Here is a 25,752-nt window from a genome sequence, read left to right as displayed (position 1 = left end):
GTTCTGCCCGGGCATCTGTCAGGTGTTCCCATATCTTGTCATGGGAAGTCCAACCAAAGCACACCTGTGCTGATTTTGTGGACCACTCTGTACTAGCAGTCATTCCTGGCATCATTCCATATAATTGGGATTCATGGTGACCATTTTCTTCAGCACAGATCCTTTCAGCTTCATTCCCCATGACCTCACACTATTTGCTGGGTGCTGCAGAAGTGTGCCAAACTGGGTGGGTGAGTGAGGTGCTGCTGAGAAATCTGAGGTGATATAGCAGCCACTTTTGCTGCCTGTGTCCTTTGACCCCTCACCGCATGCCTTCTCTGGTAACATTTGCAAGCATGCCCTGCTGGTTCGAGCTTCTTGGATTAAGCAGTACTGCAGCACTTGTCAAGACTTTTGGGAAGGAGTTCAAGCTATTCAGCCACTTGTTCCTTATCACGCATACACAGAGTCACATCCTGATCCACTTGCACAGCTACTGAGGAGGAAAGTTGCATTTATACCACCCACAGCTGCAGCTGCCACTTATCTCAGATCAAAGTCTGATCACTAAACCGCTCTGCACCCTTTCAATCCCTCTGGCAGGTTTCCTTCAGCCTCTTGTTTATGCCTTGCCTTCCAATCTATTAAAATGTCAGCAGAGTATAGAATAAAGTGTTGAGAATGAGAAATTAACTGGAAAATTTAGATGTTTGACTCCTACTAAAGCACAGTTCAAAAGACACAAGCTTAGAATTCTCAGAAGATGCAGTTTTCATCATTGGCTGAGGCTTTCCATATAACTTTTTGTTCAAAGCATTTAAGAATATCACAGAATGATTGGGGTGTGTAAGATGTGTTGCCTGAACAGCCTAGTGATATCTGTTGGTATAGATACTACCAACCAATTTTCTCCAGATCACAGAGGTTACAGACTCAATCAAAGAAGTATTAGATATGAATTCCGTGTTGTCCAGGGCTTTACTTAATAACATGTAATCATATCTCCATTAGAGACAGAATTCAAGCAAAGCACCATCCTCTGTCTCATTTGCGCGCTCTCTCTTTCACACACACACTCTTAGGGAGAACCCCCCTCTCCTGCAATCCATAATATTCTGCCATATGATATATAGTCCCTTCTGTTTTTCAGGCTATAATCATATTGAAAACGAATCTCATCTCTGAATTTTGCTCAAGGATAAAGTGAGAGCAGCTATGCTTAGAATTGCATTCCACATTTCTCTGCTGTTTGGATCCAGCAGAGTGGCTGCTTCCTGGACACCATGGGTCACATGAGACAGAAGCAGCCATCTTAATCTTTGACTATAAAGCAAAACTTTCTCATGTGAAAAGAAAGAGTAAAGTGAGAAGAAAAGCAATAGCAGGAACAGATTCTGCCTTCAGTTCATCTATTTTATTGTGCAACTGATAGGAGAAAATGTGTGGGTTATAATAGTATTTTATGGCCCATGAGGTAAACCTAACCCAGTCTTTATAAGTAGCTTGAAGAAGCACACCGGAGTACCATCTGACCAAGGATATGAGCTTCTGCTGCAGCTTGAATCATTGTGATGGATACTGTGGCAGAAAAGCAATGTGCTACTATTTTAGGAGCCATCTGCATTGCAACTGGACTTTTTCAGGAATGCCTGAAAAGTGAGTCCTGGGATGTAATGATGTTAAACAAAAAAAAGATTAACATTCCCAAGGACAGATTCAACAGATCAGTCTATTACCAGTGACCTTCAACTATTGGGAGGTGTAGAGAATGAATGAATGAATAGTAGTCAGTGTTCAGTCATAAATCCCTTTCCTGCATCTGTCTGAGAAAATGCATAGATTCACACACATACATTTTATCCCAAAATATGCATTTTTCTTAGCATACAATTTTCATGTGTATTTGGCACCATTTTTGAGCCAAGAGCTGAACTGCCAAATTTAACAATGGAAGGATTATTCTGATCCATGATTAGTAAGTGAAAGTGATTCAGGTCAGTCTAATAATATGGACCAAACTGTATCTTTAGTCATGCATCTTCAGGCAACGAGTGAAGCCATTAACTTAAATACATTGGCCAGTATTTGTCATTTTTAACAAAAATGTTCTGAGAATATTTCGCTTTTCCATGATACCAGAGGAGTACCAGACACTGTATGGGCCCTTGTGGAATATTAGACATGGGTGATCCTGATGCTCTCTGCATGTGTACAAGTTTCCCCTTGCTTTCACCGAGGAGGGGATGCATATATGCCGCTTTATCTTGACACTGTAATGCCTGGCTCAGACTTCCACCACACCGGATGCAGTCTTCAATCTTACACCATTTCTATTGTTATATTCTGGATTTCCTGAGCCTGGTTTTATCACTTTTTATATCTTCTTACAGATACCTTCCAGTATATATTCACATCTTTGCTGTCTTCATAGCATGAAACTTTTCCAGCTGAGGGGGCGAACAGCGAGCAGGGAGAGGGGAGTGGCCCAGGGTACATTCTGTAGGGCTGGGGGAGGAACTGCCCTGCATTTTGTGTTGCTGTGGAGGCAAATATTTGCTTTCTATTTTTACTTTCTTTTTTTAAAACTGTACTTGCTGTTTCACAGCTGCACAAGATAGTGTAAAAGAAAGTGGAAGTACCGGCCTCCACAGGTTGATGCAACACTGCATCACGTGACCTTGGAAAGAGAGCCCTGAAGTGGGAATGTGTCTAGTCCAGCCATTTCTTGCCCTATAGGCATATGGCTTTGAATATGATGGCCAGTTGCATAAAAACAACACATACCACACGCTATTCCCCACAACGTGCCCTACAAGTAACAAGTATACTGGAAAAACAGCAGAACAGTGATGCCCCATAACAGAAAGCTGCCTCCATGTAGATCGGCCCTTAGTTATCAGTTTCCTGGCAAGACATAAGCAAGTTTCTCTCAGGCTTTTACCAGCTCTGACTCTGTTTCCCAGAAAAGAACTGTTGTGGTGCCTTCAGAAACCCCAAATAAATAAGAAAGATAGTAGAACTGGTTTCCCAGAATTGATCTGTTTGCCTCTGTACTCCACACAGTCACTACACACCTATGTCCAATTACAGGAAAACAAGAGGAGGGGAGAAATGATTAGGGATGGATGGGATAATTGCACTGTAGCAGAAGATGCAGGACAAAAAATGTAATCTATATTTGAAAAATTCTTAATTGGCAGAGTGAACCAGCTGCAATTCCCCTGACTGGAAGAAGCCTTGACTTTATCATATGCCTGCAGTGATATCTCCCATCTCAGTGACTGACCTTGAGTATCTACCAAATCCCTTTTTTATCCTTAATCCTCTCCTCTCACCTCTTCCAAGAGAAATTAAGTTTTAGGGCTTAAATCTGCAAAGGTTCACACAGGCGCTATTTCTTTATCGATTGTATGAGAGGCATGAACCCTATTCATGAGTCCAAGATCAGACAAATAACATTGTGTGGGGTAAGAAAGCAGGCCTGTCCCATCGGCTGCATCCCACCATCATGTTCCTGCCATCTCACACTCCCCTTTCGAGGCACTGGAGGATGGTCTGCAAAAGGGTGCTTCTCTTCATCTGTAAGCTTCCCTGGTCATTAAGGACTTGATTATAGGCTTTGCTTATTAGTGTGTGGACTGCAGGAGGTGAAGCCAGTGGGCATGACCCCACCATCCTGCTCCATGTAAAGTTAATTGCATGATCTTGAATACTGAATTAGGGCTTTAATTCCCCATCCTTGAGAATCTCCCCAGAATGCAACTAGTCCTGCCATCATACTTTTGCAGAAGCAGGGAAACCTGTCACGTTTGATGTGGCTGAACTACAGTTCTTGTCATTCCAATCTGGTGTGGCTGAAACAACATCTGGAGGATTACCCTTGCTGATAGTAGAAACAGATGGTAAAGGAATGAATGGGATGTTTTTGGCTCTTGGGCTCCTAAAGTCCCAGTGGCTCCAGTCTTCATGGAGGCCAGGTCATGCTATGATGAAAAGAAATACATTTCCTGTAAAGGGGAAACAGAATTCTTGGATTTGAACAAACGATATAGAAACCCTGGAAATAATTTACTTAAGTGAAAATTGGATACTTTAAAGGTGCAAATCCATGCCTGTTTTGATGGAAGTAAGCCACTTTAACTACAATGAAACGTATTTCTGAGTAAATCTATTTACATAACAGGAAACATTCCATGATCTGCATTCCACAATTTTGTAAACATTTCAGTATTTGAATGTATTACACATCTCAGATTCTCTTCAGAGTCCAATAAAACTCCAGTAACTTTCAAATATTGCTTCAGATATATTCCTGTTATATGTATATAGCACAGGGGTATAACCCAATGACAGGAAGTTGTGAGGGTGGGCAGGTCCTCTTGCCATGACACCCCAAAAAACATTTTGTGTGTCCTGATTGTAAACTGAATGAGGCTTTTTGCCATTCTGCTAAGAGACCCAATTATTCATTTCTTCCTTGAGTTAATAGTGTTCTCACATTGCACATTATCATGGAGACCTGGTGGTTCCACTGTGATTTTTCCCTATGAAGGCCTGTTGAGTTTGCTAAAGATTTATTTTTTATTATCCTGTACTTAGCAGCATTCCAAAGTTCACCCAGTGTTTTCTCAGGCACTGTACAAAATATTGTATTCGAGCGGCAGTGAAGCTTCTCCTAGAGCAAGTACAATGTGCATGAAGAATAATCCTTAACTAACTGATCCCACGGGGAAAATACACTTTGTGCACTATCTACCAGTGCTGCAAGAAGTGAGCAAAGTGCCTTGATAAAACAAATGCAACAACAGATTTCCGCTTGAGATTTAAAGAACCCTGGTATCCCTGTTAATGATGCATACTTGCAGCCTGCAGTGATTTTGTCCAAGTACTGATTATTTACTGAGATCAGAGGAAGGTCATGGCCCATACTGGGCGTTCCACCAGCTTATTGGTCTCAGAAATCAGTGCTTGTGCTAGGTATTCAGCCTTGCAACTGAAAGTACAAGGACTCCATTTGTGCACTACTAGACTCCAATGGAATTTTATCAAGTCATATTTGCCACACTGTTAGCATTATAAAAGATTGGATATCTGCAATACTCTAGATTACCTCTCTAATGTACAATACAGTGTAATCCCTGTCCATTTGATACATAGCTCCTGAAAGATCTCATAAAGATCTATCTATTTATAATCAAATTCACCTCGAGGGTTCAGAATGTTTCTAGAGGGGCTATCATTCTGTATTTCTTTATATAGATCTCTTAAACCCTCTTCCAAATGATGAAGATTTATGGTTTGTAGCTTCATCTCTATTTTATTATGTCATTGCGAATTCCCTGAATGGACACACATCACTCCCACAAGTTATTAATCTGAACAGAGCCTCTAAATTGGGTGGGCAAGATGCCAACCAGCATTTGGATATGGGAAGACAGCCTGTGATCTTGATTTCTTCCCCTTTTAATCCCAAACCTCACAAAATTCTAGAAAAACTGGAGGAACCAGGCCTCAGCAGAGATAAGTAAACCCTTCCTTGTAAAAACAGGAAGGCAAGTTTTTATTCATCAAGCCCAGTATTTTCTGCTCTGATTCACCTTCAGCTTGATCCTTCTAACTAGAAATCCCAGAAATTAAACCAGAGAACTTCTGTAATTCTACTGATCTTTGTCTGTCCTGCTCCCCCTTTGGCTGCTTTATTCCATACTAACTAGTTGTTTCCATACATTCCCACAATGTTTACACGTACATTTTTAGGGCATCTATACAGGATACTCAATAGCATGATCTCTGGGTAGCTTGCAGACATAGTAAAATGCAGGATTCAAATAAGATACCACAAAACAACAAAATGCAACATAAAGAGAGATCACCTGTTTCACAATACAGCTAAAATACATTGCATGGAAATAGGAGACACAGTTACATTTTTTTAAAGTTCTGGAAGTATTTAAAGAAGTATTTGCTGGAAGGCCTGTGTTGAAATAACCATTAAAAAGGTGCCATGTGTGTTTTTTTTTTTCCCTGAGGATATAGGATCTGCATTAGGATAGTTTGTACATTAGGATAGTTTGGTTTTGCAATGAGCCAGAATCTACATCTGGGCTAAATTAGGCCTATTCTAGTATATTTCCCCAGCTGCACGGAATGTTTGCATACTAGCTTTCCTGCTGTGAAGGAGACATACTAGTATTAGATGCTGCGTAAGTTTGGGGCAGCATATGCACTAAAGAGGTTTTAACCATGATGCCCATTGTGGAGAGGGCTGACCCAGGGGAGGGCTTTTTGGCAGCTTTCAGGGGCTCTTTAGATATGCTTAGACAGGTTTTTCTTGTCCAACAGAGGCTCAAGGGTCCCCAGTGTTGAGAATAACTGCTCGACCATGTGATAATCAGCCAAAATCTAATCCACCTGAATGCCGTTTAGTACTTTCCAGAAGCTGAAAGCCAGATGGCACGATCACTTTGAAGGAAACAAATGGGCATTTTCCTCCTTTTACCTGTTTGAGGATTTCTGCTGCTGTTTCATGCGAGCAATCAAATATCACATAGAACTCTTTGCCCTTCTTCATCTCCTTGAGCAAAGGCCGGGCATCTTTATTCCCCGAGGGCAACTGGCGGATTTTGATTTTAATGTTGTACCTAGAAGGGGCTTTGATGAGTTCTTGCAGGCGAATTAGACCTAGAAAATGACAACCAATAATTCAAGTAACTGTTTGATGCAATGAATCTTTACTGTCATTTAGACTCAGCTAATTTCACCATTCCACAATATATTTCACGTTTACCCCACATAAAAGCTTCATGTGCTAGCATACCATTTATCAGATCTTCCAGTGCCAAAGCTTAAGAAATCATTTCCCTTTATGAGTGCATTTAACTAGAAAACATTCAGCACCCAAATACGCTGAGAAATTTTCCAGTGCGAAATTCTTTCCCAAGCCTCAGACAACAACAACTCTTAATCTTACATATAATGTGTAAAAACATTGCAGTAAATCCAAAGATTTAAAGATCTGTAAGCCACAAAGCTGTACATTGCAGGGAAGAACCTATCTCAAATGTTTCATGGAAAATCTGGTAAAAGTGGATTATTATGATGCTTGTAAAATGCAGCCACTTTACAGCCAACCTCTACAAAAAGAGTAAGATGAGGGAGCCTGCCAGATGAGGGTCATGAAAGAAACCCAGGAACTGGAGGGGACACAGAATTATGGTAGGCTCCACACAGGAAAAGCAGATCCAGCAGATGAGAGCAGGCCAGGATAAAAGGGGAGAGTCATTGGATGCAGCACATAAGACTAGACCAGGAACAAGCAGAAGAGTTGTGGTGGAATGATATGGAGAGAGACAGAGATCAGAGAGGTGGAAAGAGAATGAAGCAAGGTAGTAGGAAGATAGAGTTTTGTTGTGAACTGGATCCAAGGAAGGAACCAGAGGTTCTGGGAACACAGGCAGCTGTGATGGTGTCTGGACAGAGAAGTCTAAGGGCTAGCGACCATTTTGACTTCATTCCAATATGCATCCCAGACCTATGTAGCTTTGCCAAGGTTGGTCCAACTTCAGTGAAACTTGCTTCCTAGTAAGTGCACTTTATGATTGCATCTGAAACCTGCTCAGATGCAAGGACAGGTGGAAAATCAGGCTGCACATATTTGCAACAGACTAGGCTGTGTATTATCTACTTTGTACAGCAGGTAAATATAACCTTTCAAATAATTCCTTAAATGTATTGCATTTGCCCTCCAGTTATATATGAATCTTGTGTTTTCATTCACACACACTCTTAAGATGTGCTCAACTAAGCCAAAGAAAATGGGCTTTTAGCTAAAGATTTTGAATTAAGGCAAGAATCACTTGAAAAAAAAATCCTCTAACATATGGTAATTATGAAGATGAACCATCAGCATAGCAGTATGAGAGGGTGCATTTGATTTACTTCCTGTATGAACCTACTTAGCATCTCTGGCATTAGAGCTGCACTAATAGAATGCAAAGTGAAGCAGCATAAAGAGCCACCCTATTTCCTCTGGTGTGAAGTAGCGATTGCTATGCTGCAAGCTATTGGCTTTTACTCAAGGCCTCACATTGCACAGGGAAATTGACTTTTTTCCTTGGTAGACTGATTCCCTCCTTTCAGTTTTTAAGCACCCACAAACCAATACAGAATATGAACCATTATGAGTATTCAGGCGGAAATTGTAGTAGCACAATACGAAGCATAGTCTGGCTGGGGACTCCAACGACCACATTCAAGTTCGCCAGCTTCCTGAAAGGACTTTTTATGCAGTTGATGAGCAAGCAGAGGGCATATGTGCAAGTTGGCTGTAAATCCACAGCTTGGCTGTATTAGGCAGCAAAGAACCCTCTTGCCGAAGGTGCTCCTTCAGCCACTGTGACACAAGTTAAATTAAGAGAGAAAAATGGGGCTTCAGGCACAATAATTTCAGGTGTAATTTCCGTTTACTGATAAAGGCTCCTTGGCTCAAAATGATTCCTTTATCATATGGTGTTGTACCGCACAAGAAGTTCACACCATGGCCTCTGGGAAATTTTAGCTGTGGGGAAATGGAAATGATTGAGGGGAGCGTCTGACTCAGTAGGGAGAGCCAAAACACGCAGGCCACCTCTCTTGCCTCTTAGAAGTGCTTGTGCTACTGTAAAGTGTGTGAAAAAAGCACCCCACAAAAAGCAAGTGTGCAATGTTATTATTTGTGTACATGTTTATTATGAAATGTTGCTTTTAATTGGTATTTTTGTAATCCACTTAGAGAGTCCTTGGGGCTAGTTTAACTGTGGAATATAAGTAAATGAATATCTTTTTTTTAAAAAATCCTTCTTTAGTTTCTGATCTCAGTCCTTCACAGCAGTACTCAGAGCCAAACCACATACTACTTTCAGTACATAGCATGCACCTCTGCTTGTGCCTTCACTTTCCCCCAAAGTCAACTAGAAATACCTAGTGCAGAGTCTAGTGTGGGTGCTGGAGGGGCATTCACCCAAGGCATGCTTCTGCAATCCCAACCTAGACTAGCCTCTCACACACTCAATTTGCCTAGGAAAAGAGCCCCTCTGTGCTTCAACCCAGATCACACCACAGGGTGCTTGATCTGGATGGAAAGCATGAAGAACTACAAAAAGAACTCAGAGTGCCATCCTTGGACTATTTGGAAGGAGGCCCCACTGCTTGAATGGCTTTAGTAAGTGAGTGACTTTAGGACTGCTGCCCTATAGCTCAAGCACATTCCTGTCTTCTCAGCAGCACCTTTCATTGACTTCAGTGGTTCTTATCCCTAGGTGATTATGAATGCACTAACCAAGAGAGAATAAGGATGCATAGGACTGTGCTGTACAAGTCTCAAGGTTTCCACAAAATTTCCTGCCCTTATGGAAATCATGCATACAAAAATATGTAGCATAAGGTGTCAAAGTGTAGGGAATGTCCACAAACTAGAATATCACTAGATCAAATGTTGATGAAAATGTCAATGCTAGTGCAAATATTTATAACAGGCCTGGTCTGAATGACCCACTAGTTTCCAACCATATAGTACTTGGTGCAGCAGACTAAAGACACCAGTCACATGCCCATCCTGTTGATGTACAATGTCGGAAGGGAGTGTCTTCTTTTACCTCTGGTAACAAGATAGCACAAAAGTTGATTTTTTGACTGCCGCACTGTCTTGTGCCTTACCTCTCTGCAATAGATTGAACCAGGCACTTTTCTTTCTTTGTTGCTTTAATACTAGTACACAAGCTAAACAAGAGAAAAGTTCCTGGAATAATCGACTCAAAGGAGATAAGGCACCAGGTAAAGGGATGTGTTGGTGCATCCCTCCTCAATTATTAAAGTAAGACCTTTCATCCCTCACTTTATATATGCTAGCTTTTGCAAGTTCAGTCAGCTCTTGGAGTGTCATGCTTTCAAATGAATTTGAGAGACCATCTGTAATAGTTCCACTAAGTGTGCACACACATGCATGCATGCACACGCACACACAAAGATGTTCACTTGTATTGACTATTTGTTCTGTCTATTCCTTCGACACTCATTTAATCTCACAGCTGATTATGTATCTACCCATACAATGGATCTGTGAATTCATAGTGTCTCATTGTAATGGAGGCAACAGTTTTTGATGAAGGCACTCTTTTGATAAGCTGTGCAGAGAGAAAATCTTTCATGTCTGCCCAGAAGAATATTGGATGTTACATTGCAACATTGCCAGCTGAGCCACTAGAAATACAGAAAGTTAAGAGGACTAAAGAGTTTAGGCTGCAGCCCTATATCCATGTTCCTGGGAGTAACCCCCATCAAATCCATGTAGGGGATTTCACAGTTAATGAAGTCATCCATCACTGCTTGCACTGGCTTTACAGTCAATATGTATGGCCATGTACACACATAACAGAGTTAACTTCCTGCCTCTCTTGCCCCTCCCATGGACTCTGTCATCCTATCTATCTCTGATTTGCCCTCTGACATGAAGAGTCCCATGCAGCATGACTACTCAGAAGTAAATCACACCTTTAATGGCATTTATTCAGTAGTACATCACAGTGTCTTCAGCAATACCTAGTGAGCATGCAAACTGGGCTGCACCTGGTTTCATTGGGTGCAAAGGAATGGGGCCGCTGATCCTACTGGCGTCATCACATGGGAAGTGCGAGAAAAACCACAAGCACCACCACAGTATCCCCTACTTCTTTTCCCATCACTTTCCCTTTTACCATGATTTTTGGAAAGGCTGACAATTTGTATCCCTTAAAAAATCTCCGCTCTTTGCCTCTTTGTTTTCAACACTGTGGAAACTCTACTGTACTCATTAGCGGTACATGCGTTTTGCTTAAATTCTGCCACAATCCTTCCTGCAAAGTGTAAGAGACCCAGTATATACTACCGCCTGACCACATATATAAAAAGTTTTCTGGATTTTCCCCTAAAAGAATTCTGCCCTACTATGATGTTTTTCCTATTTTCCTACTTTCTTCTCTTTATAAGCAGCATCTTTTTTCAGGCTAACACAAGAAGTTTTATCCTTAATTAGAATTAATAATCTAGAGAGCCTAATTCGCCATTCCAGTATTCTGCACTAACTGCCTGTAACAGCATTTTAAAATCAGCTATACTGTCAAGTTCTCTGGGTTATAAATTTTGTCACTTGCCATCCTTAGTTTCATCTATTTGCATCTTTATTGTAGCTCACAATACAGAGAGCTACTGTGTTCTTTTATAGCGGTGGTAAAACCAGAGTCTATTGTGATACCAAAGGGCAAATCATTACCACATAAAGTCTGTATTTCTTCTTTTGAGCTTATGTTGGAGTATGTCAGGAACTAATATTTCCATTGCATTTTTATTGATGTGAGAGAATGAAAGTTACTACAACTTCGTGAACTTCCCAGAAAACCTGAGCTTTTGGCAGTACAGTAATGTGTAGTAAATTTATAAAATTAGAGAAGAATTCAATATTCTAGGAAATCTACTATATATAATGTCATTTATTATTATTGCAGTACTAAACACATTAGTAGCAAAGTAGAGAACCATGTTTGCCACTAGTATATTTGATGATATGAAAATACTAAGCATAATCCCTGCATCATATGTGGCCAAAACATCATCAACCTAGCATGAAAGGAAGGTCTCTGCAAGCTTGGGACAACTGAAAACTCAGAAAAGTACCAAAGTATGCAGGAGGAAAACCCCTATAGGAGGTATACCCAATAACAGCTAGTGGAAGATAGGGCTTGCCTCCTGGGGTTGAGGCAAAGAGAATGAATGATATGGAGTATTCCGGAAAAAGGTCTGGCTTCTCCCACCTCCCATTCCACATTCCACACCACAAGAGTTTGCTGAAGCTGCCATGGGTTTACAAGGAATAGAGTATCTTAAACTGCTTCATGATACTTGCCTGTGCTGTCTTCGTATACGACTGTTACTATCTTCCAGTTGTAATATAGCACCAAATCCAAAACTGCCCTGCTGATGGCTGCATAGTCTGGGTATAGGTTGATGTAAAAGGAATCTTTGTTATCCACTGTTGGATGTTTCCACCGGGTCTGTATATGTGGGACTTCAAGGGCATTGCAAATGGACTGTACTGCGCTGACTGATGAGCTGTGAGATGGTCCAAAGAGTGCAGCTACTCCAAGAGCAAGCTGATCACATGCTGTGAAAGAGAAAGAGAGAGAATGAGAACCATGATGCCCAAAGGGCATTTTTTGTTCCTTTCCCTAAACTGATAAATGGAACAGTCTGAATTGAATTTGTGTGGAAAGTGTATACACACTTGAGGGGAGGAAATGACCTATTCACTAAAGACTGCAGCGTCAACATTTTCAGCTACACAGGTAGCCTGTTACACAACTCCATGAACTGCAAATAAAAACACAGCAATGGTTTCCTTTCCTTTAGATTTGTCACTCATGATGGTTCAGTGGCTTAGAGCAATTCTATCAACGTATTCCCTGAATGAGAGCCTGATGCATTGTGATTCATAGCACAGTGGCCATAAATATAGAACTTTCATTGCGATAGACACTGTAAGAATTTCCAAGCTACCCAACAAATTGATATTTATTGGCATTGCTATTTGTTAATTTCAAGCCTAACATTCACCAACAAGATAGCAGATCATTCATCGGGACACTTTTCATGTGGCAAAGATGTGCTCATTTTATGGGGATTCTTAGTGAAAGCAAAGATCCTTAGAACTACTAATATTGTTTTTGCATTGCATATTTTTAAAATAAAAGAATTGAACAATTTGAAAATAAGTTTATGGACATTCATTTTGGTCCCTAAGGAGGCTTAATAAAATTTATGGCTGTATAATCATGTCATTATCCTGGAAGTAACATATATTTTTCACTTTTACATGTTCTGATTTAGCAATCAAGTGTAATATTCTGAGGAACATGTCAGAGAAATTCTTTTCTCATGCTTATTTCAATATCTATATGATAATTCCAAAAGCTGCAACATTGTGCAGTACAATACTAGAACAGTCCAAAGTATTTTCAAATTATTTTCAAATTAATCACGCAATTGATAAGAAGGAGTATGTAGATATTCACAAAAATGTGGCATCTGAGAAACGAAGTGTTAAAACTCTCTGAAGACTAACAGTACATGCTAAGTATTCTGGCATGGCACTTCAGTGTGTGACTCCAGCTCCAGCTGGAAACATGTTCTCCTGCACCAAAGTTTTCCATAGAGAACTATTTAGCAATCCAACAACTTCCTGAATACCAAGAAACTTGGTATTTACTTTGAGTTTTTAGATTATTTTCTATCATTTTCTTGTACTTGTGGCTTAAAGTTTTGTTTTTTTATATCAGCCAGAGAGCTTTGGCTAATAGGTCATATAGAAACACAATAAAATAAAAAGGGTTGCCACTTATAAAAGATCGCTAAAGTAGGGAGAACAGATATTTAAAGATGGTGGACTCTACTATTTCAAGACCTGTATAGGGTAACAGGCAAAAAGACCTTGGAGCTCACCAGTTAATGCAAAGGTGTTTATTCCCCAAGCCAGGAGCTAATTCTGATTCAGAGAGTAAGGCCAATGCAGAATTACCAAATGTTTCCACAGGCAAAACCCAGAAAGCTTTCTAAATACTTGAACACATGGTGAAGAGATCAAATAAATGTGCCTCTGCACATTCAGCAACAATATTAAGCACATCTCTATCAAACCTTTGGAAAGTTTTTGGGCACAACTTGAATGGCTAGCAGTAAGGTAAATGTTAAGCTGAGGCTCAACCTGGATATGTGTTTCATCATGTGCCAACTCTTATTTGTCTCAACACAAGCCACAGACTGCATTAGCATGACATCATGCATGTAACTTATAACCATGCTCACCATGGGGCTCATCATGGCTCTTTCTGCTCCTCCTTCCAGGAAGTCTTCCAGTGTCCTTTCTGTCCAAACCCTTTTGTCTCCCCTCCCTACTCTGATGGCTACCCCATTTTGTTCACTGGCATATTATTTCCAAGCCTCACAAATGCACAATTGGGTTATTTTCAAAACATTTTGGTCCAAGAAAACCACATAATTATGTTCGTAAGTAGGTAAGTGCCCATTTGTAGTTGTCCAGTATGTTTAGCACTCCCCAACAGAAAAACCTCAAGAAGGCAGCTGAATGGGACAGAGTGAATGGAGAGTCATGGTAGTAGCATCCCTGTTTTGCTATCTGTATTAAAAAAAAACCTGCTGGGAATATTTGTACAATTTGGGGAATGGGAAGTATGTGCAAATTTAATGGGTAGTAAGTTAAAGCAGTGCAAAGAGTGCTGAAAGTTTATACCTCCCCTTTCTGGAAACCCAGGGAAGTGCTGAAAAAGTGAAAGGCACTCAGAATGTCAGTTCAACACCTAAAACGGAAGATATTGGGATGATACTGTGCCACTCCACCCACCTTTTGATGCACTTCCTTCTGATGCCCCCCCCCCCATACCAGTGCTTTTCAATTGACAACTTAGCAGTTGGACCCTGGCAGCTGTGCCCAGGTAGGCCTATATGGAGTCTTTCCTTGTCATTTCCATGTATGTTACCTATTCCACTGCTGCCTTTGACAGCTGAAGCTGAGAAATAAATCAACCAGGTCAGATTACATGTATTCCACAGCTGCAAAGAGCACGCTTGCTCAAGATAGCAACATAACTGTATAGCAGCAGCGACAGCGACAACAATACAGTTATGAACCCATTTTAGCAATTTTCCAAGGTTGAACTAAAAGAAGGCAAGGTGGCAGGCCAGCAATGTTTCTCCAAGGAGCTCCTTGGGAATTAGTGGGATGGCTCTTACTGACAGTTGGCGGGGCGGGAGGGGGGGATGCTGCTGTTGACAGGCATCTCACTGGCCAACCCTAGAAGCCTGCAATGAAATTGGGGATCCAGTTTAAATGTTGCAACAACCCATCATGGATCAAAGAACCCCTAGAATAAGCCATGTGTTATCAGCATAGCTTGTTGCTGAAAAAGAAGCCAACCTGTGAGAAGCATTTTGGACATGACAATCCATCATGGCCAATTGCCCAGAAGGAGCTGTTATACATGAACCTAGTCATAACTGAATTAGTAATACAGTTAATTCTCAGTTACCATGGATTAATCCTTTTTTTTAATCACATCAGACAATTGGCAAGATGAGAGCCTAGCTAAGAAATAAAAGCACACAGGGCTGATTATCCTCTACCATAGAAAATCTATCATAGAAATTCCTTTTCTGACTTTATCCCTGTTATGTTATGTTTCAGACTTTTAGCACATTTATTATTTATTCAGTGTCTCCAGCTTACATGGGAGTTTCCATAATATTGTAAGTAAAAGTGAAGCCCTTGTGAGAAGATTACAGGGGATGTGAAATACAACTGCAAGTTGATGAAGCATTCATACCTTGTTCCCAAGGGGTTAAAGATTTTTAAGCTTTTTTATTGTTCCACGGGATGCTAGACAAGCAAGCATTTAATCCATTTATCTTTCTCTGAAGAAGCAATACATTTCTGACACATCATCTAATCTACATGCAGACCAGAAGTTTTGCTTCATCAAAAAGCCCACTTGGGACTGTTGATTTTTCTTAAGTACAGCTAGTCATTCACCTCTTAGAGGCCTTCTTGACATATATCATATAAATGGTAATTTATCTCATGCTCCTTGGAACAAGAACCTGCTCATATTTTGATGGATCCACATGTGGCACTAAAACCATAAATTACAAAGGGGAAAATTCAGGATACGCTTTGCAAATCCATTCACTAAATAAAGGAACTCTAGTTTCTCAACTTCAGCACTTCAAGTAGTTTTACAAGCAATGAAATTTAATACCAAGATTGCCATGCTGCTGCTCCTCCCACAAATATTGTGAAGAGCTCTTAATAATACAGTTTATTGCTCTAAAATGCAGAAGTCAATATTCCTTTTCTGTATCAATTTTTAATTTTAGTATTGTTTAGGAAAGTTGAATTGAAAGATATCTGCTACTTTTGCATGCTGAGCCAATTGAAGGAGACTTCTGTGCTTGCACCTGAGCAGGACTGTGATTCAGAAAGCATTTTGTCAATACTGCTATATGGCCAGAAGGGCTTAATTAAACATATTTTACAAGAACTCACACTCAGTGAGAAATGCAAGGCTAATAGCCAGTCTGTTCCTTCAAAATGTTGCTAGTATCACTATGGTGTACATCAATATGCATGGCCCTCTAAGAATGCTTGCAAATTAAACTTTCAAATACCAGATGTCCCATACTGCAGATAGGCTGCTTGTTTGTAAGTGGGGAAAAGAGAAAATGTTTGATTTTCTGTCACATTCTATTAGCATCACAGAGCTAAATATTAGCAGAGAAAATAAGCTCAGTGTTGAGCTCAAGATATTTCAATGTGGCAAGCAATTACAGCCATTTCAAGTAAACAAAGAATTGAACTGTTTCAGATAATGGTACAGTGAAAATCTAGCATGTGGTTGCAAAAGTCTAGTTTGATCAAAGATTATATTAGGGGAAAAACCCTAACCTAATATTCCACTAGCTAAAATTTGCTGAAATCTACCAACTAAATTTAGCAACTACTAAGACAGATAGAAACTTCACAGACAATAGGCACAACTACAAAGAATTATTACAATATTGAAACCATTACCTCGCCTTGAGGCTTCAAAGCTATCGAAGAGGTTAATTCTCTGGATGTCATAGGTTAATGTGGTATTAGGCATCAGTGTTCTGTTTCTGTTAATGTTGGTGACTGCAAATTTGAAAGCTAGCTCTTCAATGTTAACAGGTTCATTTTCCACAGTTTCAAATATCCCTCCTGAAAAAGTAAAGAGATAAAACAGTAAAGGTTTTAGTTCTGTTTCAGCTTGCTACTATATGTTAGACACAGCCAGAATGAAAACAAAGAATGTGCTTCTCAGAATGAGAAGTAAGAAAAAAGAGACTTGTGGGGGTGCATTGCGGTACAGTGACGATTATTGATAGCTTGGGATCAGTTGGCCACCATATTGATGATGGAAGATGCTGAGCTCAATACAAGAGCATAATAAAGAGATCATGTCCAGTTCTGGAAGTGAGGCTGATGTTGGATTGTAAACAATGACGGTCAAAACCACGTATCAGTTTGGGAACTAAGGCTGCAATCCAGTGCATTTCTTCTTTAGAAAGAGTACCATGAGACATGTGCCATGTATCAGTAAACTACAACTCTCTATCACGTTCCTATAACATTTATAATAAACATTTCATTTGAACAGTTGAATTCCCCATATTTGGTGAAAGTGCAGGGATGAACACAACCAGAGTGCTGGACACTTGCAATGCGGTTTTGTGTTACTCTGGATGTCTCAACCTCTGCAGTTTTTCCAAATGTGGGAAATGTAACTGCATGATTTACCGGATAAAGAATCAGAGCTCTTGCAGCCCTTCATAAACGCTTACATTGTACATACTGAGAAAAGGATTGAATGTTAGAACTTTAGAATGTTAGAACTTTTGACTAGGGGCCTTTCTGCTTTGTTACTTGCAAGAATTCTATAATACATGTGCATCCCTTTTTAATATATATATTATCATCCATGTGGTTCAGTGAGTGACATTTATTTACATAATGTTTGATTAGTATTGCTCAGAAATCTTTCCCATAATAACACTATTATTGGATTTTTTTTCTATTGTATTTGTTTTGACTTATGATTGGAACCAGATGTTCTCCTCTTGCACAGCTGACCAACCCTTTGCCACTTCCCTACAAAATTATCCTTCTGTTTTCTGGACTACTTTTTAAGTGAATCTATCAAATTCCCCTTCTCCTTCACACTGACAGCAGAGCCAGTTCTTTTAAAGAGAGAAATAAATAGCCGTGCCATTATCACAAAGTTTCAGCAGGAGAATCTCCAGCTCTTTTAATAAAGAGAAGGTGGATTTGGTGCTGTTGACACTGAAAATATCTTAAGAGGAATATCGCACAGGTCAGGACCAATTTTGATTGAAAAGATAGATTCCATGGAGGAGTCACTAGCGCGGGGTGGAGGATAGAAAGTACCCGTTCCCTGGGAGACCTCTTACTCCACATCTCCAGCTTGTCAGAATAGCATATCATTCACACCCAGAACTACAGTGAACAAATCTTCACACTTGTTTAAATCCTCTATTAATGTGTAAAGCAGTTTGGTGCTGCTTTCATTCAGTGCACATGGCCATTCTAGATTGAAACCTATCAGCCACTCATTAACAGCAACACAGGAAAATGCTGTATGGAAACATAGAAAAAGGAATATCTATAACTGGGTGAAACTACAAAAGAATCACAAATCCATGCAAATATTATCACTGAAACTTCAGAAGCATTTGAAAGGAAACTGTCAACATGTACCATAATTTTCCCCAGAAATTTCCTATCTGAGCACTTACTCAAACTTTCTTTGTTGTATTACATTGTGATTCAATTGTTGCACTAGTGGTAAAACTGCAAGCTAGTACACCCATTTAATGGGCTCCATTCAGCAGTTCCTACTTTAATCCTCGGCTTTCAAACAAAGTCAACCACGTCATAACCAAGTCTATCCCCTGACATCATTTTTCCTGAGCTTCCTCTCTGGCACTGTGGAATCAAAGTGGCCTGCAGAGCTTCAAGTGATGAGATAAGCTGGACAAAGTCTAGAGAATTTACAGTGTAGGATTCACTGTGCTAATGACCTCACATGTGTGAGAGCATGTAACCTCCCAGGTGGTGGTGAAGTCAGTGAGAGGAAGTCTTCAATTTTGTCTTTAATTAGCCACCCAGCAGAGCTTTCTGAGACACACGAGTCCTCATGTCATCTGTGTCAATGAATGGTATTTGGCTATACTTAAAGTCTGCACCGAAAAATGTGCTAGGCCCTTTTACAACAAGATCACTTCTCATCACTGCAGTCTGAGTGTCAGGATTGCTGCAGGTCCTACTGAAGTGTCCAGTGCACCAACCTATCCAGATCAATTTCAGCTCATGAAGCTTGATAGTTTAGACATGATGCTTGCAATTACATGGCTGACTACATGCTCTCTTGACCCCTGACCACCATTACTTATTAGGTCTAGCCAGACAGGTCCGACTGGAAGGGTCCAAGGAATGAGGACTGCATCTTTTCATGAGGGACTTGTGCCAGCTACCTTTGAAGAGACAATTGTGTGCTCACTTCAGAACAAGTCCTACCTTGCTCCAGAGGTCTATGATAACTTCTGTCCATTTACACATATGCCATATTTAGGGAAACTGCTGGGGCGGGGGAGAAGGGCTATCAGAAGACATGGAAGATATGGACCCATTTCATTCTAGGGTTGGTTTTGGAGTGGAACAGTCCTTGGTCATCCTGATAGATGACCTTTATCAGGATAAAGACAAGGGCAATCTAACCCTGTTGCTTCCCTTGAGCTCTTAGCAGCTTTTGATAGCACTGACCATGGCATTTTCCTCCATACATTTGACAAGATTGGATTAAGGGTGACTACATTGCAATGCTCCTATTTCTACTGGTGGAGCTGGTACCAGAGAGTGGCACTGGTACCTGGCAATTGTGCTGTGTAGTGTCATCCATATGAAGCTTCATATGGATGCCAGCAGTCAACATGGACCAAGAGAACTAGAATCAAGACTTTGCTCAGTTATGATGGTTCTGCATGGTTTGCTGTTTCAGCCTATATTTACTAATCATACAGTGGACATAATAACATGACAAGATAAGATTTGTAAAGAGTATTGTGCTTTATTTAATAACGTTATGATACAGCATTATTATTAATGATGCTACAGAGATGTGCTGATGGTGAGAAATCCAGCTTGTTTGAGCTTGCTGGATTCCCTGACTTCTTCCGATCCAATAAATGGAATTAGGCCAAGTTGGAGAAGGTACCCAAAGACTCCTGTCTCTAAGATGGGCCATAGTTTGTACAGGGTTTTTTGTTTGTTTTAATGTTAAGCAAATGAAAGCAATCCACACAAATGTATGCAATTTGTACAAATCACAAGCCAGCACCCACAAAAGCAGATTGTGATCACAAGATTTGTACAAATTGTGTGATGACCACATGCTTTTTTGGTGTTGATTTGTAGAACTTAGCTGATTTTGTGCAGTTTTGTACAATTTCTTGCTAAACTCTGAAAATCCTCACAGATCCCTCCCTTTAGGCAAATCACATGATAAGATGACTGGCCAAGGGAAATGGAACACTTCATCAGTCCTTCAGACTCTGCATTTCTTTGCCGGCCACAGAGGAGAGAACTTTCTTCTTCCACAGGCAGTATGGAAATTCAAGATATTAGCCTCTGTGCAGGCTAGTGAAAAAATAATGCAGGCTAGTGACTCTTGTGGTCACACTGACAAGGCTAGCTTTAAGTAATTCTTCTCCATATTGTGTATGTCCACACACAGATATATATAGCGGATTGTGTTCCTTAGATTACATTAATCTCATGGCCAGCTTTTCTGGGAATGTGGGGTATAGTAAATGCATAATAAAAAGGGTGCTCCAAGGAAGGTTCTTGAAGCATCAGCTTCTTACTGCAGCTCTTGATTTGCATGTATAATTTACTCATGTGGTGCTAGCCACCAGAGGATACTTTAAATTTTCAAGTCATTTATTTCCCCCTGTGAAACCTTCAACTCACATATTGCTTTATGTTTCCTAGTCAACAAAATATCATCTGCTAATGTACTGCAAAGGCTCTCTTGATTTTGATATGTTGCCGGCATAGAACAGCACAGTCATTATCTGACAATCAGGAAATGGAAATACGCAGTACAATTACAACCTGCTTTATATTTTAACTCAGCAGTAACACTCTTAATAGCTCTTAGAAGAAAACAAGATTGAAATGTCATATGCATCTAGCTGCTTTTTAAGTAAGCAATATTAGGTTTACCATTTAAAGAATATGTAATTGTATAGATGATCGCATCTTAAACAATTTTGCTATTATCAGCTCTCTCTATGCCACGGTTGACTCAAGACTGTTTATCCCACATTTCCTGTAAGCAATGAATAACAGCAGTGCCAGCCAGGCAATGCACCCCTTGAAGGGCCTCTACTTAGCCTTTCCCCATAGTACTTCATTTGGATTATAGCACCAACCACTGGGTTATATACTGAAATTAATGTCAGCTTTGCTTTTTAGTGTTCATCATATTTTCCCCTTATCAGGACTCCTGCAATCTCTGGCAAATGTATATCAACATGTAACCATCGAGGAACATCTGACAGCTCAATTGTCAGCCTGAACACAACACAAACAATTTACATTGCTACTGCCACCCCCATCCCCAGGCTCAATTGACAGATTGCATAACTCAGTTTTCCATGTAAATGCAGCCGACATGGTTCAGCATTTAGTTCAAAATACTGAGTCAGCACCTAACGAAACGAGGTTAGGTGACTCAAGATTTGGAAGCCCTTCAAACAGCTAGAAGAATATTTAGTTTACCCATGCTTTATTATGATGGAGATAACCCTAGTTGCACTAGGCTTGCATACTTCTCGTTTCTCTAGCTCCGCCATGGGAACACTGGAAGTTTCTGAATCTGTTTTAGACTAAGCATAGTTTAGTGTGTTCTATGAACCCTAAACTGAGGTTAATCTTAAATATGGTTTGTGAAATCAAGGTAATTTTATAACTCTTGATTTGAAGTCAGCTTTCTACAAATAAGTCATAGTTAAGATTAACCACTGTGTGTTGGGGTGAAATATCAGGCCAAGGTTAATTTAGAAAACAAAGAGAACTGAACATTTCTGAATTCCTTCTCCTCAGGACTGTGCATAGGAACAGCAGGAAGAGGGGGTGTCTGTGGGAGTGAGATAGTTTTTGCCATGATAAATCATGATTCATTGTGGTGCCTGAAATGAGCCCTTATTTTCTGCCAGTTTGCATCACCTTTTTCATGTGAATATATAGCCTCTATAAAATCATGCAACTTGAGCACTGCTTTGATGCTCCTACTTGGGCTTTGGCCTTGATTCTACTCATGTCCTAAAAGCTATTTATGAGATAATTCGTTTTCAGATAGTTCATCTCTGAAAATAAAGTACTGAGTACACTTTAAGAGCCTCCCCATAAAGGAAGCATAGTATATTTCTATGAGAGTAATAAATTACTCTTCTGTTTCCATATTTACTCCATATCTCATGAACTTGAGGGTGATAATGTCTATATTGAGTGTGAAATGGAGAATTAAAGAGGCAGCCTTGACAGAAAACCCATAAAATGTCAGTTGCTTTATTTAGGTAAACATAATTAGTGGATGTTAGAACTTAATTGCTCAGCAAGAGCAATAACAAGTACAATCAGTGTACAAAATATAAAGAAATAAATCCTCAGGCATGCAAGGTAAGACTGTACATGGGATTCAGTGCAGACCTTTAGAAGGATGTAAAATTTACAATGGATATACATGGGTAGATATGAATGGAAGGTCTTTAAAAGTAAAGCTCATCATCTCCCAATTCACTGGCTTGATGTACCATTCTATTACCTGTTCTGCAACCTAATAAAGGACTGAAGTAAGCAGATTAACAGCTAGATCCTATGCATATTTACTCACGAGTCTCACTGAATTAATGGTACATATTTATGTGAAAGTGTGAATGGTATTACATCCAGAAGCAATTGAAGGTACCGTTAAAAATGTAAATTTTAGAGCATTAGAGCATTCCTATGGGACTAAAATATATTCATTATTCTTCCATGAAACTAAAATAAATTCACCAGAAATTTGTGATGGTTAATTCCATCCTGTAGGAATATGAAAAGCTGCCATTTATTAGCTGAAACTAGTTGTCCTCTAGCCCTAGCTGGTTTTGTCTACTCTGGCATCAGCAACCCTGCTGGATTTCAGGCAGAGGTTTTTTACATTAACCAACTGACCAGCCTTTTCACTAGGGACTGATCCTAGGAATTTCTGCATGCAAAGTTCGCCATCTGATGTGCTTTCTCATACTATGCAAAGAACATTCATTTTTTAAAAGGGATCGGGGTGGGGGGGATATGGGGAACTGCAGAACTGTCTGTTCTGGGAGAATTGCCTGAAAGCATTATTAAATATAGAATTGGTAAGCATATAAAGGGAAAAGCCCTGCAGAAAAAGAATCAGCATGGTTTCTGCAAGGGGAAGTCCTGTCTCATTAACGTATTTGAGAGTGTCAATAAGTATGCGGACAGGGGTGATCCAGTATACATTGTTTACCTGGACTTCCAAAAGGCTGTTGACCATTCTTCACCAAAGATTTCCGAGCAAATTTAGCAGCCATGGAATTGGCATGGGGTAGGTTTCTTATGGATCAGTAACTGGTTAAAGAACAGAAAACTGAAATTGGGCAGATTAATTTCTTCGAGTGGATTGGTCCCACAATCTGGGGTCCCACAGGGTTTTATACAGGACTAATGCATTTCTGGAATTTTATGGAATTAGGAGTAAGCAGTGAAGTGGCAAAATTTGCTGATTTCACCAAACTATTAGGTGGATTAAAAACAAAGGAGATTGTGAGGAGCTCTGAAGGGATCACTCCAGGCTGGGAGAATGGACCTCCAAATGAGAAATGCAGTTCAGTGTAAGCAAGTATGAAGCAACACATATCGGGGCAAAAATGTGACTGATTAAGACTTAGCAGTGACTGATTAAGAAAGGGATCTTGGGGTTGTGATGGACAGTTTGATGAAAATGTCAATCCTGTTTGTGACTGTTGAGAAAAAAGCAAATTCCAGGTTAGGCATCAAAGGCTGATACAAACAATCTCCTTTTCTACCTATCATTTCCAAACTCAAACCCTAGTAAGGCATCTGGAGATGCTAATATCCTATCTGAACATTTAGGGTTAATACTGAGTGGTAGACTCCCATTTTAGCAGTTTTATTTAGCTGCATTGATAATTCAGCATGTATTTCAGAGAAGTGGGGCTTGCCCTTATTGTCCCAATTTATAAAAAGGGGGCAATATCTGATCCCACTAATTATAGACCATTCAGTCTGCTGTATGTCATTAGCAAGCTACATGCCAGTCATCCCCATGAGAAACTGCAGAATTGGTAAGAGCATAAGACATATCAGAGGACAAATAGGCTGGCTTTAGGACAAGGCATTCTGCACTTGATCAGCAGCTTGTCCTTCGCATCTTCTTGAAAAATATACCTCGGTAATTGGAGGAATGTGCCTTCCATGAAACTTTCATTGATTTTAAGTCAGCCTTTGACTCGATCTCTAGGAACAGAACAAACTTGAGGCTACAAATATAGGTAGGCAGCTGTTAATACTTATCTGCAGCCTTTCTGAAAATATCCCCCTCCAAGTAGGATACAGCAGTACTGGCCTTTTAATTGCACCTATATCAACTTTTAATGAAATACAACAGGATTGCATTCTGGCTCCCACTCTGTTCAATTTTATTAATTCTTTGTGTAATGACTTAGCTGACATAAATTCCCATTCTCCCAAACTGGCAAATAAATCTTCATCAATTCCTCTGCATGCACTGCTGCAGTATCATAGACATTTACGAGCATTGGCCTGAGATGCCTTCTAAGAGCTTTGGACAGTTATTGTCAAAAGGAACTATGGGTAATGAATTATGCCAAGTCCAAGGCCCTAGTTCAGGGGTCAGCAACCTTTAACATTCCAAGAGCCATTTGGACCCGTTTCCCACACAAAAGAAAACACCAGGAGCCGCAAAACCCTTTTGACATCTAAAATGAAGATAACACTGCATATATCATTTTTTACCTTAATGCTATGTATATCTTCATTATGATTTAGCTGCAGCTCTTGTTCAGTCACTAAAAACTGTTATTTTTAATCTTACATTATAAACTAGTAGGACTCCTTTCATATATTTTGAATAAGAGAACAGCTTCCTGAAGAGTCAAAGTCAGTACTAAAGGGCTGCATGTATTAAACAGCAAACCCCATAAGTTCGTCAGCAGTAAAAGCAAATGAATCTACCCACGTACCATTAAATGTTTGGTTTTCTTCAGAAACTTTTCTTCGATTTATCCATGTTGGCCTATGGGGGGGGGCAGGGGGCAAGCTCAGTAAATCGGAGCAGGTCTGCAGATCTGCCTGAGATATAGGTGTGTTAAGTGACTGATTAGCAGATAAACAGTCAAGTGCTGTGAATTGTGACACATCCCAAGCACAGCTTTTAACATTCAGATGAAGGAGATTACATTGGGACAAAGAGAATCTTTTCAGCAGCGTTTCGTTTGGTGTAACATGAGAGTCTGCAGGAAGCTTGTTTAGCAGAGGAATGTAGCGATTTACTTAACTAGCTGATTTACTTAACTAGCTAGTTCCTCAGTGGAGCTTCAAGCAGATCAGCGGCTGTGCCGGCGGGCGCATGTTTTGAGCTACGGAGCTGCAGCAGAGGGGTTCAAAAGCCACGTGTGGCTCCGGAGCCGTGGGTTGCCGACCCCTGCCCTAGTTCTTGCCAGGAGGAGAATTAAACAGAAATGCTAGATAATGAGTATCCCATTCAACAGGTTACAGTGGATAATTTGCGTGCAACTTTTCAGTCAACAGACTATAGGAAAACACAAATAAATAATACCACTGCAAGTGTTTAGAGGAGCTTAAAGACACTCCTTAAAATAAGTCCCCTTCCATATGTGCCTGACCACCCCTTGAGATCTGGGGCAGACGCCCTTCTCCAGGGGCCCTCTCTGAAGGAGATTAGGGGGGTGACTACCTGGAGAAGGGCCTTCTTTGCAGTGGCACCCCAATTGTGGAATTCATTCTCCAGAGAGGTTCACCTGGTG

General features: G+C 40.2%; 1 protein-coding gene across 1 annotated transcript in view; it reads right to left on the bottom strand.

The window, feature by feature from the left end:
* The window catches only part of GRIK1 (glutamate ionotropic receptor kainate type subunit 1), a 174,886-nt gene that overhangs the window by 66,104 nt on the left and 83,030 nt on the right, over window positions 1-25,752 (bottom strand). The window contains exons 2-4 of the mRNA XM_044441749.1: window positions 16,628-16,847; window positions 11,894-12,151; window positions 6,479-6,660 (exon numbers count right to left, since the gene is read on the bottom strand). Coding sequence (XP_044297684.1) covers window positions 6,479-6,660; window positions 11,894-12,151; window positions 16,628-16,847 — 660 coding nt within the window. The remainder of the gene's footprint in view (window positions 1-6,478; window positions 6,661-11,893; window positions 12,152-16,627; window positions 16,848-25,752) is intronic.

This window comes from Varanus komodoensis, unplaced genomic scaffold (genome assembly GCF_004798865.1).
Source record: "Varanus komodoensis strain SLA01 unplaced genomic scaffold, ASM479886v1 scaffold4, whole genome shotgun sequence".
Classification (NCBI taxonomy): domain Eukaryota; kingdom Metazoa; phylum Chordata; class Lepidosauria; order Squamata; family Varanidae; genus Varanus; species Varanus komodoensis.
Note: the sequence above shows the minus strand (reverse complement) of the source record. Positions and strands in the feature narration are given on the sequence as shown.